Raw genomic sequence first — 18214 nt, forward strand, 5'->3', positions numbered from 1 at the left:
ATATTATACAGTATCTACTTGCGCATGCAACCCTTTTCAATAGTTACGTTATTTGCTTTATTCTGCAGTAATAGCACAACCAGTGAACAATTTTGGAAAACAACACCTCTCTATCAGATACAAGCCCAACTATCAACAACTAGTCATTTTGCAGTCTTATCTAGTTGGCAAGATAAATGATAACATGGCATAAGCAAACTCTCTAAATATTTATAGAAGTGCCCGTCTTTTTTCATGTTAACAATACAAACAAACAAACAATTTCTGCTCATTTGGAGGGACCTTTACTGAAGTAAACATACAGTAAAGCAATCAAGCCCTTGCCTGGGGTCCCCATGTCAAAATCAAGAGGGGCAGGATATACAAATGAACTCATTTTTCCTGCAATTTAAACAAAGGCTGGAAATGCGCATTTGACATTACCTTTACTAAGCGCCCCCTTCTCCCTTCTTGCCCCCACACCCTACAACCCTGCCCCTTCCTTCCATGGATGGCAGGAAGTGACCTGGACAATGCCATGTGGGCCCATGTGCGTGTGCGTGAGAAAGCTGCAGGCCGTTATCTGCAGTCGTTACATTTTGCGTGTGCTCGTGTGCGCTTCCGGAGTGTCCAGAATTTTTCTGTTAGCACAAACAGTTGGCACTAGGGAAATGCAAGGGAACGCCTTATCTCAAAGGCAATTTCATCATCAAGTTCACGAGAACAAAAAAAAGGTACTGATAAAGTATATTTTCAGAATGTATCGCGTTTCGTCAATCTACTGCTGGATGAAGGCCTTTCTCACACCCTGTATCCGTCATAGGAATTGTTTGACCATACGTCAGTTCGTGTGAGTTGAGATGAACGATGCTGGAATGGTTCAGAACTCACTTAGCCGTGGCAGATAATCAAACTCAAGTCGCCAGGTTCACAGTGCAGTGTGCAAAAAACTACGTATTGTCCATATTTTTCGAAATATCCCCTAGAAATGAAATATCTGTTGTAGACATTAAGCAGTTTGTAAAAATTGTCTCATTACAATGTGTATGTTTGTAGGTTTTTATGTTATGCCTGTTCTTTATAATTATAATTGAAAACAACTTGTGCTTATGATTTAAATACAGTTTTTTTCCGGTAAAGTCACGTAGATAATAAAATAAAATAAAATAAATGAAAACTAAATTAAATCACGACATTTCGGGCGCAACACAAGTGTCCTTCAGGTGGGGACAACGTAGCGAAAGCACAACCGCTTGGAAGAAAAAAAACAAAGAGTATGAATCCTTGCAGTCATGAAAGCTTCAAATCTAGAACTTATGCTTTAACTTCAATTAAATTGCATGTAATGAGTCAGCAATTAAAAATAATTACTTCAACCATGATACATCTAACAAACGATGGATGTATGCATCTAGTATTAGGATTAATGCAGAATACATGCAAAATGTCCTGTAGGCTAATCAACTAAACAAATGGGAGGGGGGGGGGGGAAATTATTGATTCTTCAAATATAGTGACAGCCTATTGATACAACATACACTTATTTATTTTACAAGGCATATTCGGCAGTATTACTAGTAACACTACCAAAGGGCCATTCTTAAAATTATTATTTACGAAGCATCTAAGTATGTTTTACGATGAGATTGTGGATATTTATACTCAAGTTGAAATAAGGTGTATTGTTTTGATATAATAAAGAGTCAATGCAATAGTTTTAATTGGAAATAGCAATTTCAACTTTAATTCATGCAAAATTGCTTAAGTATTCTTAAATCTCTGTAATAATAGTAATAATGAGTTGGGATAAAGCTTGCAGAATCTTAAAATACAAATCTTACATATCAGCTAAATTTAATGGCCATTAGCTTATTGCCTAAAATCAAGAAAGTTATCATCAACATTTAATACTTCCTTTTCCCGTTGCAGGGTCTCTGTGTGCATTGACGTCATTGCACACACTCTGGCCAAATTGTGAAAAATAAGAGAGAAAAAAACCGAACAAGGCCATGGGAATAGGGAAAACGGGTGGGAGGGGTGGGAGGCCAGTAGCGAGGTCAGCCGAGAGATTTTCCAGAAGTCCCAGGGCGGCTGTTTATACACACTGGCAGGGGAAGGGGAAGGGAGATGGAGGGGAAAGGGCGGAGGAAGAGGAGGGCTGGACCGCGTTCGAGTTTTTGTTGTTGTGCTGAAGGAGGAGATGGGAGGGGCTGGCTATTGCAATCATTCAGTGCAAACGCACGCGACGCTCAAAACCGTTCCCACACTGGACATCCCAGCAGCTGAGGTGTTTGAACCCCAAATGTGTTTTTCTCTCTCAAGATGCGCTTCCCCCCCCCCCTTGCCCCCAACCCCCCCCCCCCCCCCTTGCGTGTGGGTACGGTTCAGCTTATTGGCTGTCAGTAGTGAATCTAAGTCTGGGGAAAGCAAGCCCCTGAACCACACATGGGCCCCATTTTTTCCTCTGAGATGAAGCACGCCACATAACCTCACAGGCGAATACTTTCATGCACCTGCCTTGATTTATTGCCGTGCCTATGAACACCAACTTACGCCTTACTGTCATTGTGTGCTATGAACGAAGCAGTTCATTAAAAATACCACTTTTGCACTGACGTGTCTACAATAATATTTAATAAATGTACAGATCAGAAATTATCTTGCAATGTTGCACAGATTGGGAAAATGTGCATTTCCCGGCTACATTTCACATGAAATAGTAAGGAAGTGAAAACTCCTTGGATGCACAAATGTATCTTAAAATGTGTTTCATTATTCATGCCACTTGCTATTATATTTACATACAGCTAAGGAGTTAGGGTGAGACCCATCGAGCACCTATTAAGGCTGGCAAAGCACACTCCCCTCAAGTGCTGAAACGCCTCTCCAGTTCTGATGTTTGCACACCGCACGAGGAACTACTCATTTAAGGATATCACTTGCTACTATGCTATCCGTGGCTGTGAATTGAACCAAGCAAATCAGGATTGTAGGCTCAATACGTGAACCACTGCACCCCTGGCTGCCACGCATGTATGTCACGTACAAAGATGCACCCACAGTTTGAAAAAAATTAGAAAAATCGCCGACTGGTTACTAGTATGCGACAGAAGGATAATAAACTCGACTAAAAGAGCGGCCAAATAACTTGGAACATTTATGAATGTGCACCAGAGGTCGCAAACGGGTTTTGATTCCTTACCCGTACCTGGCCGCACCAGGGTCGCAAACGGGTACCCGTACCCCGCCGGGTACGGGTAGCCGGGTATCGGGTACCCGATTGCGACCTCTGATGTGCACCGATAATGAGCACAATGAGTTTCTCACAAAAATAACATATGACCAAAGACCAATGTTCCATTCATCTTTCTGCTCAACTAAACAATGCTTCTCAAAGCACTTAACGTTACGAAAGCGAACATGCGGCACCAAAGGCGACTGCACTGCACCTGGCCACTAATTAATCGATGGAAAAGCTTTTAATGAGGTTTTAATGAATATTTAATGTTAGTAACCAGCAAAGCTGACCTCATTCCATACTAAGCCGTGTGACTGCTGTGCAGGGGTCCGCAGTTGCGTTCAGAGCTCTCCGATGTGTTTTTAGATTGTATTGCGTGCATTGTTCAGCACGATGTTTCTCTCTATGTGCTGGGAGCCTCTAGGCAGTTCCTCAAGAAGCTCCCAACCTTGTAAGGTGAAATGTTGGGCACCATGCCGAATAACATGTGGCACAACTCGAAAACACATTGCAAAGTTATGCCTGTGTTGACCCGCACATAGCCTCACAATGGTGTTACTGTTATTTTTAATAATGGCAGTGTCGAGTCAGAACGACATCCACTGTGACGCAGCATGCTAGCTGTGGTGCTGTACGTAAAAATAGCGGATCGTCTCCGAACGTCAACAACTTTAAAAACCATTAGCCTCGTGACATGAAAAATTCTGAACCCACGGATGCAGAAATGCTATCAAAACGAGGCACTGCACTTCTACGAGCACAGGAAACAGCGCACACACCCACATTAAATTACATCTACATTGGCGTATTGCGTAGATTCTCTGAATAATGGACCTGACCTTCCTCTTTTACAAAAAAAATGTTTTTCAAAAGTTTAAAACAATATAGCATCAGTGCATGCTAACATTGAACAGGCAATTGTGAACACAATGTGTTATAAAAATACATATTTCTTAAAAACATGGTGATAAAAAAGCAGTTTCATACATGTCAAAAATGCTGAATGAATTTTTTTTTCCTGCTTACTCATCAACATTGAGACAATAGAATGCAAGGGAATATTATATATGAACTGGCGGTCATTATGTGTGGTATTTACACATCACTTGACACCTGGAACAAGATTACAAATGAGGTATTTAATGGCAGGTGATATTCCAGGGAATATATTTTTATTAATTAATGTAAATAAATTGCAGTACTTTGGACAGAGACTGATAAATGGTAACCGGTGAACTAGTAACCGTTTTGAGATCGATAACAGACTCCGAATGGCAGGAACCGGTAACATTTCAGTGGAATTTTAGTGATACGTTGTGGGAAATATTCACACTTTAGTCCACCACGTGTGACCTACTGTTGGATGGACAGAGGCAGGGGCGGATTTTAGAAGCTTGCCCTGTTGTTTCAACTGCCACGCCGCAAGATGGAATGAACCGTCAGCTTATAGATTGCGAGCCCAGTGTGAAACCGTTACACTTCGGCAACAGTTTCTCTGTTACAAAGGTAGAAATTTTGTATTTTTTACGCCAGGCATGTCTATGAGGGTGCAACCTAGGAATGGGTTATTTTCACCATACAATTTACGTGGTTACCAGCAATGCCAAAAAAGCTAACGATTTTAACGACTCTACGCTTGACCCAACAGCAGTGTATATGAGACCAGGTGGCACATGTCAGCTGTATGTTAATGTGCCCTTACTGGTGCTGACTGGCTTGAGGCACTTTGGAGCAGGCACCAGCTGCTTTGTCCCAGCCACAGAAGGGGTCTCGAGCAAGCAAGCAGTCCAGGCAGGACCGGTAACGGCTACAGTTTGCGAGCGGCAATTGTAGCACGGAGCTAATGGAGCCCACATACAACAGATTCTGGAAGGAAAAAGAGAATAGTGAATACACAGACAATAATACACTAAATATAACAGAAATTTATATTAATACAAAATTACTCTTTGGTTCTTTCGGTCAAGTCCCGTAGGTGGATTCCTGCAGTCACGAAAGCTTCAAATCAATACACAATGACATACAAATTACAGCTCTGTAGATCCACTAGTTGAATAAGTGCCTCCCCCACACCGGGCTGGTCATGCGCAGTTTCTGGATGGTAGTTCACCACGCCGAGTAGTGAGGGTTGGTGAAGGGGAGCCAAGGACCGGTTCGGATATCCCTCACAACTAATGTTTGCCATGGTCATTGTTATGCCAGCACTCCAATAGTACATTACAGCAAATCAAAGACTCCCTATACATAGCCTACACAGGCTGTTGGGGCAAGGGCTCTTCGTGAGCACCTACGAATGCTGGTACGATATTGCTGTTTACTCACAACACCAGGTCCTCCATTAAGGCGGAGTTGACCTAGAAAAGACCAAGGGACAGCTTCACATCTAATAAGCCCGGAATGTTAGCCATTGCAGGAAATTGAGCCCAGGGTTCATAGTGCAGTGCACTAACTACTACAGCACTGCTCGACCCATAAACAATAATATATTAAAGCTAACACAATTACACAGACATACTGTGTACGCACACTCAACAACACACTGTACTGTACCCACATACACACACATGGTGGTAAACCATCAACAAGCAATGCCGTTAACATTTTTTTATAAACAAAATTACAATCTGGCTCTCTGTAGAGGCAGGTGAAATTTGTTATCATAACTCAAACAAACGATCAAACAGATGCAAGCATAGCTATGTCAAGTCAACCATGTGGATGATGACTGAACTTGGAAACTCAAAGGCATACACGTCTCAAATTGTGTGTGGGCAATGCCTCTGACCAACGTAGAATTTGGCTTCAGTTCTTGTCCACACACATGCACGCAACACACACACCACAAAAAGGCCATTAATGTGTTTGGCAACAAGTTTCTACCTTCTCCTTGGACAGCAGCAGGTTCTGCACTGGCTCGGCCCTCGGGAAAATCTGCAGCTCCTCGATTATGTGCGTGTCCATCTTTCCGAAGCTGACAGCCTTGTGCAGCCTGCCATTGCCTACAAACATCGCACAATACCGACTCACTCCGCTGTAGCCAACACCGACCGTAAGGCTTACAGACAAAAATAAAAAATCAACACGGTTCAGAAGAAAGTCCTGCATTGAAGGCCGGCACACAGGAGGACCTTGTTTGCAGACTCGTGTGCACGTGTATGTTTGGTTTTAGAAGATGCACTTTCATAGGAGCCATGGCAAAAAAAGCAATGTTTATCTAGTCTACATCACAGCCACCCTTGTTCCAGGTGAAGATAACTTTCTTTAAATTGATGCTCTACAACATTGGTGCCTCAGCACGAAAAATAAACTAAAGCTTGTTTTGATTGTTGCATTTTGTGAACATGTTGAAAGGCTTTCAACACATACAATGAGCTACTGTGCTCTATGTAGTTCACCATCAGCTTTGAAGAAATGGACATTGAAAACATGTTGAGAACAGCTCACTTGAAAACCTCCGTTGGACTTATACAACTGCGTTGATATTTTTAGTTATACCTTCATAGCTCTTCGATGTAGATTTTGGTTGTATTGTGGGTGCGTGTTTTGTGCGATGTTCGACGTTTCGCTCCACATCCTGGGAGCCATTTCTAGAAGAAGCTCCCAGCACTTGGAGCAACAGGTCAGATGCCATGTGGAATAACATGTGGCGGAACCCCAAAAAAACTAAATGGAGCACTTTATAATTAGACTTTAAACATCATATTATTGCAGGATACGTATCCAGCAATGAATTGCCAAGACGGCTGTACGTGTACATAGACAATTTAAATTTACAATGCGTGTAATATCTTCTCACTTTTATTATCTTAATTTTCACACATCATTGGCTGCCCATTACAACAACATTTATATATCGTTTTGGAATGGACAAAAGCAAACGATTTATTTGCAAATTACAAAAAAAAAACAATTCACTCGAGAAGCAGTTAACAGTGGCTCACACTGGGTGGCCCGAAATATTCAACAGTCGAAAGTGGGATACAATTTAATGCGCAGACAGTTAGAGCGGACAAGCGAGTGAATAAGCGAGTGAGCGAATGCGTGTGTGGCCCAGCAGCTCGTCCTTACCAGTGCCGAGGAAGAAGACGTCATGGTCCCCGGAGGCGGTGCTCACGCGCACCACCGCCAGCTGCGTGTAGTTGATGCCACGCTTGAAGAAGAGAGGACGGGCGCCCAGGGGCTGTAGCAGCTCGTCCATGAGGTGATGCTCGCGAGCAAATGTCAGTGTCTGGTCGGGCAGATCCAGCGTGCTGTTGTAGCCTGCTTGCCGGTGCTGCGCCGTGATGCACTGAGACAAACAGCAAGAAACAAACCAACTTCAGTTTACATAGCGGCTGCATGCAACCACATCTCAAGAAGCTATACATGAGGGCTTTATTGGAAGATTAAATGGGATGGGGGGGGGGGACAAACAATATGGTTTTATATGATCACATATCCCCTTATTCTTTTGTATGGTGAGCAGATCAGAAAAGTATGTATTTATGTATTAGCCTGATTAATCACCGAGATGCTGCCAGCAAATGACCAAACCAGGCAGTGGTGGTACCATGTGATCCATGGTTTGTCAACAGCAACTGCAGTTGCATTGGAAAAGTCTCACATGCAAGCATGAGAAATGGTACAGTGATCACTAAACTAATTTTCTCATTTAATGATCAAGCAATCATCATCCACAATCAATCCCCTGCTGCAAGAAGGTTTCCCCGAGATGTCACCATCTCTCACCCGTCCTGCGATGCAACAATCCACATACAAACTGCTAAATGAACTGATTTCATCGCTCCATCTCTGCAACAGGCATCCTCCCAGGCATGATCCATCCTTTGGCTGCCTTTTCTGTTCATAGTCTCAATCACTGGCCATTATCACTTCCAGTGTGACACGTTCTGCCCAAGCCCACTTACTTTTCTTCATAGTCAACTATTAATCCACTGGTGTCTATCCACTTGGTGATGATACACTGTCAAACATGTGCAAGACATGCCAATGGGCAGAGCGAGGTGAACATGCATGGAAAATGTTAATAATTTCACATCTTGCCTATGCCTAGATGAACAACGATGTACAGTATAATTCTATGCCCACATTAGTTAGCTAGTGAATGGCTTCAGTTGATGTGGTGCATTGCTTCAATGCCGGAGTTCATTTTCAGCGTTTAGTGGTTCACCACTATGTGGTCTCTAATCTGGTAGATTGTTTTACAATGGCAAAAGGCAGTGGGCGGAAGTGCCACAAGATGTGAACATTTATAAAACGTGACAGTTACACCATGCAAAAATAGGTTACTGGACATAGATAAAACACAAACTGCTTTAAACGAAGGAAAATACTACCATACTTTAGCAGTCAGTGAATGTACGTGAGATTAAGAACACATTACTGCATGTGACAAGCTCTGATTTGTGAACGTCTGCAGAAGACTTCAATAACTCCTCGCACAAATCCTGCACTGGCTGTTGGCAGTTAATTGGTCGGGGTAGATCTACTGGTCAGAGATGCTGCATTGCGCCGCATTATATACGTGAACATCCCCTCTGCAGTACCTCTCCGGGGCGGGGGGAGGGCAGGGACCCAGTGTGAGTGCCCCACTTCTGCGTGGCCTCGTTGAACTCCTTGAAGGGGCCCATGAAGACCTTCTGGGCATCTTTAATGCTGTAGCTGCAAACGGCTGATCCAGCAGACTCGCTCCTAAAGGACCCAGCCAACAACACAGGAAAGCACACAGTCACACAACCTGGTTCCTTAAAATGAAACGATGTTTTATTTTACCAGGTAAGGCCCACTGAGCTATCTCTTTTTCAGAAGCGACCTGGCCACAAATGATAACATAATTTAGTGGTGTATCATATGGAAATGTATTGCAGCCAAATACTCTAAACACATGTTTCTAAATGTGGAGGGAAAAACCGGAGGACCCAGAGAAAAATCTATGCGACCACGGGGAGAACATGCAAACTCCAAATATACAGCAGGCGTCAGGGTCGGGATAAAAGCCACAACCTCCTCTATACCAGACGAGGCACTTAACATTTCGTCACCGCCGCATCCCTAAGTGTGCACAGTCACAGCTAAACATTACGGAGGGCATCTGAGAAAGCCGGGGTGGGCGGGTCGGTGTGCCAACCAAAGAACCAGTGGACAAAAGGATGAAGGTCATATGTACTCTGAGCTTAACGTCATTGTTTAAAAAGTATTTTGACAATATTAAGTGCGTAAATAAGAGTTGCAGCATATGGACGAGAGGGCGAGGCGACTCAAATTGGAGGACAGTCAAGAACAGCAGCGACGAAGGAAAGGAATGAATGGAAGAAAATGGGGGGGGGGGGGTGGGTTAGGCCTTTGCCCATCATTGTGACGTTAATGGCTGGCAGTAACAGCATTCACACACTCACCACTGTGAGGTGAACACCCCAAAAAACACGGTGTCCTCCCAAGAGTCTGCTGGCTGCAGAACGAATATGTCCCGGATGACATTGAAGTGGAACTGTATCTCCGGCTGGGCACAGACGATCTGCGCTTTCAGGTAAGTGGTCCAGCGCTTCTGCAGAATTCGCTTCCCACCAGCATCGTCCTGAAAGTTCACAGAACGATGAATCACCCCTTCCCAAAAAACAACAGTGTTCGGTGCATTTTCAGTCATTGTATACATGTAAGCAGAATCACATTTCCGTGTCTCCAAATGTATATGAAATTACATTTTAAAAATCCAAGTGGGATAATGGCTTTGCAGACCAATGTTGTCAAACAACAATTTTTAAGCAAGCACACATTGGACCGGTTTTTGATTTTCTAGTTCTCATCAGCCAACAGGCCGACAAATAAAAAAATATATCTAAATATTTGTATGTGTGTGGAGATACAGAATGGAGTTCTACTTATGTACCATATGGTGTTACCCACAATGCTCTACAACAATGCATGAGTTCGTAGAAATATATATTCAGGTCCAAGATTGTAAAATTGTTATGCAAGGCAGCTATCGAGAGACAAGAAAGTGAAATAGCCTCATCAAAACTGTGGACTGATCTACAATCACCAATCATAATTCCACATGTCATAACAGTTTATGGATCAGGTTTTTGAAGGAGCAAAATTATTCAGTGCAAGTTAATTTGCAGTGCATACTAAGAATGACATTTTGACACCCAACAGGTTTAAAGCGGCTTATGTGGCATTTGCTGAGGGCCGAACCTTGCAGACTCGAGCAATCCTAGACACGATGGGCTTGCTGTAGAATTCATATTCCTTTGCCGTCTCGGTGAAAAAGAAGTATATCTTGTCATCGTCACCAAATGTACTGTTCACACTCTCTTGGATGAATGAGGATCCCACAAAAATGGGTTCTGGTGTTGGAAATAAAGGAACAGCAGCACAAAACCGTTAACCGTTGAATAAAATGATATTCATCTCAATGCAAGGGAAAACAAGAGTACAAGCTTTTAATTTAATTATTGCAGGCAATGTGCAGTAAATTGCAAGCGATTTAAAATTACTTCTTTCGAGGGCAAATCTTTACCTGAGGGTTTCCACAAAATGCATCTGGTAGTCACCAACCATGGGGGGTCATGTAGATTTGTAACAAAAGGACTTCATGCAAATGCTTACCATTGAGCCAGGTGGAAACATAATCTGACTTAAGAGCTTGCCGAGAACCCAGGTTCCGAGAAATCACCATTTCTGTTCCCAAGAAGTTATTTGTGGTTGCCGCATAAAAGTCCCCATCTGTAAAATAAGAGAAATTATTAGCTATATAGGTATACACATGCACACACAAGTTAGACATTTGGTCTCATCATTAAGCAATAATCTCACTTTTACAGAGGTTATAGGAGCATACAAAAGTGCACTCCCAGCATTTGCCATGTATAAAAAGGTGGAGATTTTATCTATAGTTCTTAATCATTAATGTTATACGATTTAAAACTGTCACTGTAACACAATGCCAGTTTATAAATCAGTGCCATGAAGAGTATATTTATTAAAGTTTATTTATTGAACACAAAAAATTCCACATATAAAAATCTCATAAATGCTTAAATGTGTATAGAAAGTGCTATAAAAATAAGCCCAAGCACATCATGGGGCCGTTTTTCAGAAGCCAAACTCAGTTCCAAAATCTGGTTATCCTTGCTGTGCACAGTATAAGCGCAATTGCACGCAGCTCTGTTTGGATTAGCACTAAGAGGCTTACCTAGTGCAGTCAGGAGGCTGCCTTAACAGCAGCTCATTGTATGCAATGACCGCTTTTAGAGGCTGCTCGAACAGAGCCCTTGATGAAAACACAAGTGAAGCACATTGCATATGGAATTATCCGTGTGTGTGCTTTCAAATTCAGGTGCTCAGCCGGCAGACCAGAACACCTGATTGTGTGTGGTGGGAAATTTTCAACCGCTATAAATGTAATACTCATTCATGATCGGCATGTTATTGTGTTTGCCTTAAACAGCAAACACAAAGTACCGTGGATGTTGCAGCATTTTAACACATTTTCTTCTGTTCATCGGTGCGCGATAGATTATTGAGCAGAGGGCTCTAACGTCTGTGATTGTCACCGCATGGCTGATCACATCAAAATACAGCTGCTCGGAGAATTGGAGAGCCTTCATATGAATATTTTTTTAATTATGTGATAAACAACAAGACCCCCCCCCCCCCGCCTGTACTGTGGATTTTTGTTTTTATAGTTTTGGCTCATTGCCTATCACCTTTGCCTCACTCTGCCTTGGCGTTATTTCACTCCCATCTAGACCCACGCAGTGCACGTGTACGCGCACGCCCAAGTCCACAGACACACCCAGGCAGTGTTTAAACATGTGCCACATAGCAATCTTCAACCCGCGTACAGTACAAGTGGTTTTGGATGAACAGGCAAGCCAAAGCAGGAACACACGAAGAGTTATTTCAGTGTGAACTTTAAGGTGTTTTTTTTTTGCGACAGATATTTACATTAGACCAAATGGAAATACGTTCTGAGTGTAAATCATAACACAGCTGTGCGATCGCTTTGGCAGACAGAGATAGGAAACTGCTCGGGCTGTTTTATTTCTGTTTCAGGTGAATATGCACGTAAAACACAATGCATCGCTTGGTTGATTAAAATCGACTCTCACGCTCACAATAATCACATCAAATCGTGTGTGTAAGCCATGAGGTTAAAATTGACAAATTACGCAAACTTACGAAAGTGAACATGCAGCTCTGCCAAGCCGCTGCTGGCATAAGGGCCTCCATGAGAGGAAACTCAAGAAAACCTCTCGAGAGGGCATTTTCACGATAACCAAAAGAAGTGGGAGTATGCAAAGTTTAACCCACACGCGCAACCTTCCGATCGACTATGTCATAACCATTTATACTGCCGCGTGGACAGAGGGAAGAATTTAATACACTTGCCCATTATTTTAACAGCCACAATGTCTCCAGATTTAAAAAGTCCAGCATTTGCTAACCATCCCACCGTGGCAACATCCTTATGTAAATTATACTGTCACATTTAGGCGAATGGAACGAATAACAGAAGAAATTAAATAAGAAAAAATGTAAACGAGACTGTGAAAAAGAGACAAAGAATAGTATCCTGAATCTACCCATGACCCCAAATTGTGAAAAATCATCTAATTGCTCGGTAGAGAGTGTATTGTGATATGCACAGTGAATATCATTCAATCACACTTGAAGCCACCTTGTCTCAAATTGGAGTGTTAATGTTAATCACATACATTTATTAGTGGAACCTGGTTATCATCTCAGGCTGCAAACTACCGTGACACCATTATTCAAATGTAACAATCTTTATGCACGGCGATGGGGCAGTGTTGGAGTGGCTAGCTCATTGCACTGAGCCCCTGGCGACCAGAATCCAATTCCCAGCTGCAGTTTAAGTTAGTTGAGTAATAGACATTGGAGCATAAAGTTTTCTGCACTGCTCGCTGCTGACAACATAGCCCCATAACAGCCGACAGCACCTGTCTTATATGCATGGTGGTCGCCCATCCAATCACTCGCCAGGCTTAAATCAGCTTAGCTTCCAATATCGGGTGCATTCAGGGTAATTTGGTCGTTGGCCATTACAGTAGTAATGTATTGCAAATGCAAATGGGACCATTTTGTGCTCCATGTGTCTGGCTTCACATGTGCATCTGCTCATATAGCGCTCATACCTGTCTTAACTTTCCAAACATCAGTGCTGTCGACACGAGCCAGATCCCATAATTCAAGGGCACATGCATTCCCGCTTTGTTCAGATGATTCCCACATGCAAGAGCTAAATAAAATTGCTTCTTTGTGAAGGAGCAGCCCTAAAATACCGACATGAACCCCCATGCTTTTTACAAACCCGCAGCCTTGAAGTATTCTTTTCGTAGCCTGCAGCCATGGGATATTTCTGTCTCACAGAGAGAGCACTAAAGTTGTGAATATTTCAGATGTCAGTTTATCACATTAGTGGGTAATTAGCCATTTCAATTTGGCTGTACGAAATAGCACTTCACAGGTCCAAATATAAATGACTGTTGTGCGACTCCCAATTGTGTGATGACAAGCCCGCTTTGCAATGTGTGCAGTCTCTTCTTCCCACTTAGAAAATTAACACAAACACACATTAGCTGCAGCTGAGACTGCTTTGAAAAACTGCAGTCCACCGCGATGCTAACAAACAGGTATTATATCACAGATATTAATTATCTGGAATGTGTTAGGATCATTACCCACAACGCCAATACTGAGCACAGCTGTGTGTGGTTGATGAGATTTCAGGTCGGTCTTGTGCACTGTGCCCTTTAGGGCAAAGACACATTATGATGATACTTAAGTCTGTGAAACCAATTACTTCTGCAATGAACTGGAATCGACGACAAGGGAAAGAACAATAACTGCATATGCACACCAACGCATCCTGCCACTGACACGAACTACAGTCTTTTATAGCTTTACCTCAAAAACAGAACAATGTTATTGCCATGTCCATCCTTTAGAAATGCAAGGGATACAGAACCCAGAATGAAAAACCCTTCACCGTGATCTTGAATGATTATGGACGCCTATAAAAACAACTTACTCGAGGTTTTTCTCCAATCTCCATACATAAAAATAGCAATGCATGGATTATTACACAGCAGAATCGTGAGAAGTGACGGCGGGGCTTAGAGGCCTTCATCCAGCAGTGGATTAACCATGACACATGATGACGAAGGCATGAATATTAATCGTGGGATTTTTATGTATATAATTTAACCTGACTTTTCCCTTTCACATAGAAAAAACTCAAGTTCACTAAATAACGAAATAGCATCATTTTAAATATCCCTTAACTACCGTATTTTATACTGTATTTTAATTGTTTTAAGTGTTGCAGACGTTTTAGTCTTCAGAAAATATGAACAAAAAATTCACACTTTGATATGTCACGTCATATTAATAATAATACAGTAACACAACGACGCTCAACTAATAAAAATAGAATATGCGCACTATGAAGTGATAAACACACCATCAGCGTTGCCCATGCACATAAGATGAGGCAGGGCTTTGGACATGAGAATGTAATTATCATTTTCAAGCGCCGAGGTGACCATGAGCCTTGAGGGTGAGCAAGAGAATAAGCTGAGCATCAAACCCATCATGCTTCATCATTGTAATTGCGACCGAAAAAGCGTGTACAAAAACTGCACACAACACGAAATCTACTGTGCGGAACACCAATGATTTTCAGTCGGAGTGTCTGCTGTTGCTTGACAATTATTTGCAAGGTTTACGAGTCCACACCTGTGCATATGGCACTGCCACTCATCTACTTCTGCTCAATTTTCTATGATAAAATGTACTGCTGTATTCTCGTTAGGGCTCATAACATATAGTCTCTGCATTCTTTATTGCTTTGCTTTCCCACCCTACATGCTGTGTATAGCACAATGTACTTTTGAGACAATAATAGGGGTTTTCACTTCAAAGCACTCAAAATTTCACAGGCTAGTTATCGCATGTAACACTAATAAGCACAACCCTTCCCTCTGCAGGCATTATTCAACAAACACCATTAGCTTTGAAGGAGAAATGATGTCACCTATAAACAATAACCAAGCATAGCACATAGGGTCCCGTAACGGTATACTGTACACACATTCGGCACAGCACAAGGTCTCGTGGTGATCTCACAACTCGCGATCAGTTTTTGATGACCAATGCAAAATGGCAATGAACTTACAGTTCTATGTTAAGCAATTATCGTGAAGCGTTTTTGTTAAAGCATAGTACTTTGCATTTCTACCACACAAATGTTGGGTCATCATAAAAGTGGTGAAAAGGTGTTGCAGATAAAACCAGATTTTTCTCCCCCATCACAAAAGTGGGCATTTTGCATGATCCGAATATAAACCAGAGGGTTTATTTTATAAACTTGCAAAAAAGATATAATCTACTGGGGCTTGCTAATGTACCCAGTGTCTAAAGCAGAGCAGTTTCACGAGATCAGAACTGATATGACTGTCCAGACCCATTACTTAGGACTTATTATTCAACCAAAATCTGGGCCACACTTGGAGAGAGAAAAAATCCGCATATACAGTTGCATATTAACACATGCAATATGGACATCGCACGCATGATTGAACCCAACTAAACCATGGGCCCCAGACCCCAGCAGCTTTGGTTCCACCAGTCGTGGCGCCGGCTGGGTAAGTGAAGGTGCTGCTAAGACTTACCGGGTACAAACAGGACACCTTTTAGATTTGACTATGGTTACGCACGACACACGGTGAAAGTGCCAGAATCTGGTCCACCGTTGGAGGAAAATTAAATCCTCGTACAGTTTTGTGTCGATTTATGCAATATATCACAACGCATGCTGAGTTTGAGTACAGTTATTCTCACATCACACCAGCCAAGGATGAATAACGTCTATTAAAGTGATCTGCCAAGAGACGTATCCCTGATGCTCTAAGAACGGTGAAATATGATGCCCTGCCAAAAGGTACACTTTCATACTGCACGTTGCCCTCTCGCAGCTGCTGCGGAAAATGTACCAGCGCCATCTCAGGATATTAACTTGGCAGCCGATTAGGTGACAATTCGGAATAAAGGCGTATGCTCTTCATGTGTCTAGAAATGGGACAGTTGACTATTTCATCCTGCAGTGTAATGACAGAGCTGTACATTTACATAGGGGAGTGGTGGAACAATGATTGTCTGACTACACTGTGATCCCAGTTGCCTAGGTTTGATTCCTAGCTATGAATAGCATCAGTGCAAAGTCGTGCTTAAATTTGTACTGGATCTCAACTTAGTGGGTTGCTGCCATGGTGTATGGTCAACACAATGGATTTGCAATCCAGAAACAACCAATTGGATTTGATGTGAAAGTTAGCAATATAAATGAATACACCAGTGAGTTGACCGGCAGGTCGTGTGTGGTGGGGTAAAGTGTGGGTACTCCGATCTCTTCCAAGATGTCTGGCCTGTGTGTAGGATTAAGCCAAAGAGTGTGCCCTCCTGACAGCAGTGGCGTGAGCAAGTTCTGGACTGCACATTAACTCTAAATGCGCAATGGAGGTGATGCATGCTGCTGACCAGACCACACAACCCCTTAATGCGCCATTCCAATCTCAAGAGGTACTCACATATATAATCTCATTTGGGGATGGTTTTGGGGGTGTTTTTCTCTTTATACTGTGTTCATTTCTCTCAAAATTCCAAATTTTATTGCTCTTAAATTTCACGTAGAACCAGATACTACCGAATTATCATCATGTAACATGCATAGAAATGCACTGTCCTATAGCTCACCAAATTAAATAAAGTGTTTATAATATCTCTCCAAAAATAATTTAAACTCAGCCATAAGAAATAACATGATTGCATTTTTTTATTTGAAACCCAAAAGGATGGTGAATGTATTTATAACAGCATTTCATCTTAGTGAAGACTTTTTTTTCAAGCCCAAATTTAAAAATCCACATGAATGCACAACTGGCCTTTTATAATGATTCGCATTTGACAGAGCAGAAGGCATCACTTCTCATTTAAAACATGCGAAAGGGCACCCCCAGTGGCAGCTGTCCCTGTGTGGCACACAACGACTCAGCACCTAGCCTGAAAGCAGGCATCAGTCTGCCAGTAGAGGGCAATGATTGCCGTGTGTGTAATATAAAATGAGTAGTTTGCGGGTAATTTTTCAAGTTTGGCAAATTCTAACCAAGAAGCCGACACACAGAGGTGGTGGTTCTTTACATTCGTATGCTTCAAAATGTAACACTGGGATAACAAGTTATTTAGTAAATCTCATAATGTAGGGCATTTATTTTCGAGTGATGGCATCTCGCATGACAGCAGAAAAGCGTTTGTGTGTTTTAGAAATGGGTCAGTGCCTCACTTCATTTAATGCCTCTGCCTATACTTGAATCTTCTGCTTTTTTTTTACAATTAGCAAGCTTTAATCAGCTAAGCTTCTAGGGGTGTGGTAGCATGATGGCCACAAAAATACAAAACACTGTCTAAAAAGATGATACTGGTAGCTCAGCATACAGAGACGACTCAGTACAACATTTATATATGTCTAGCAACATAACGTGACAGATGAGTTGGTGCTACATTAAACATATGCCACTCAGTTGTAAAAAGAGCAAATTACTTTGCTTATTACGGATCCCTTAATGGCTCGGCCAGCCGCGGCTATTCAGGAAACCATTTGAAGAAATGTAAGTTCACAGTGAGATGTATTTGTGAATAATGCAACTAAAACAAGTGAAGAGAAATGCAATTTTGCTTAATGGAACTCAAACAAGTGCACATTTAATACTGTGTGTTGCCATATGCAAACCTACTGATTGATATATCCATGAATGCAACAAGGTATTTAACGTCCACTCAGTTGCACACAGAATGCTTAAAAAATTGCCTAAAAAAACTTCCCGGTGGCTCGCAGCTTGCCAGGTATTGCCAGCTGTAAATGTTTTTTCATATTAAAAAAGGCAAAAAATAAAAAAGTGTTAGGGAATTATGATT

The 18214-nt window shown here is 42.1% G+C and overlaps 1 protein-coding gene across 2 annotated transcripts in view; it reads right to left on the reverse strand.

The window, feature by feature from the left end:
• The window catches only part of LOC133343455 (semaphorin-4C-like), a 51503-nt gene that overhangs the window by 5918 nt on the left and 27371 nt on the right, over positions 1–18214 (reverse strand). For both annotated transcript variants that reach the window (XM_061553084.1, XM_061553083.1), the window contains exons 7-13: positions 10826–10942; positions 10412–10563; positions 9613–9791; positions 8764–8908; positions 7286–7505; positions 6098–6216; positions 4920–5083 (exon numbers count right to left, since the gene is read on the reverse strand). In XM_061553084.1, coding sequence (XP_061409068.1) covers positions 4920–5083; positions 6098–6216; positions 7286–7505; positions 8764–8908; positions 9613–9791; positions 10412–10563; positions 10826–10942 — 1096 coding nt within the window. The remainder of the gene's footprint in view (positions 1–4919; positions 5084–6097; positions 6217–7285; positions 7506–8763; positions 8909–9612; positions 9792–10411; positions 10564–10825; positions 10943–18214) is intronic.

This window comes from Lethenteron reissneri, chromosome 17 (assembly GCF_015708825.2).
Source record: "Lethenteron reissneri isolate LAM-NWPU_2019-01 chromosome 17, ASM1570882v1, whole genome shotgun sequence".
Lineage (NCBI taxonomy): Eukaryota > Metazoa > Chordata > Hyperoartia > Petromyzontiformes > Petromyzontidae > Lethenteron > Lethenteron reissneri.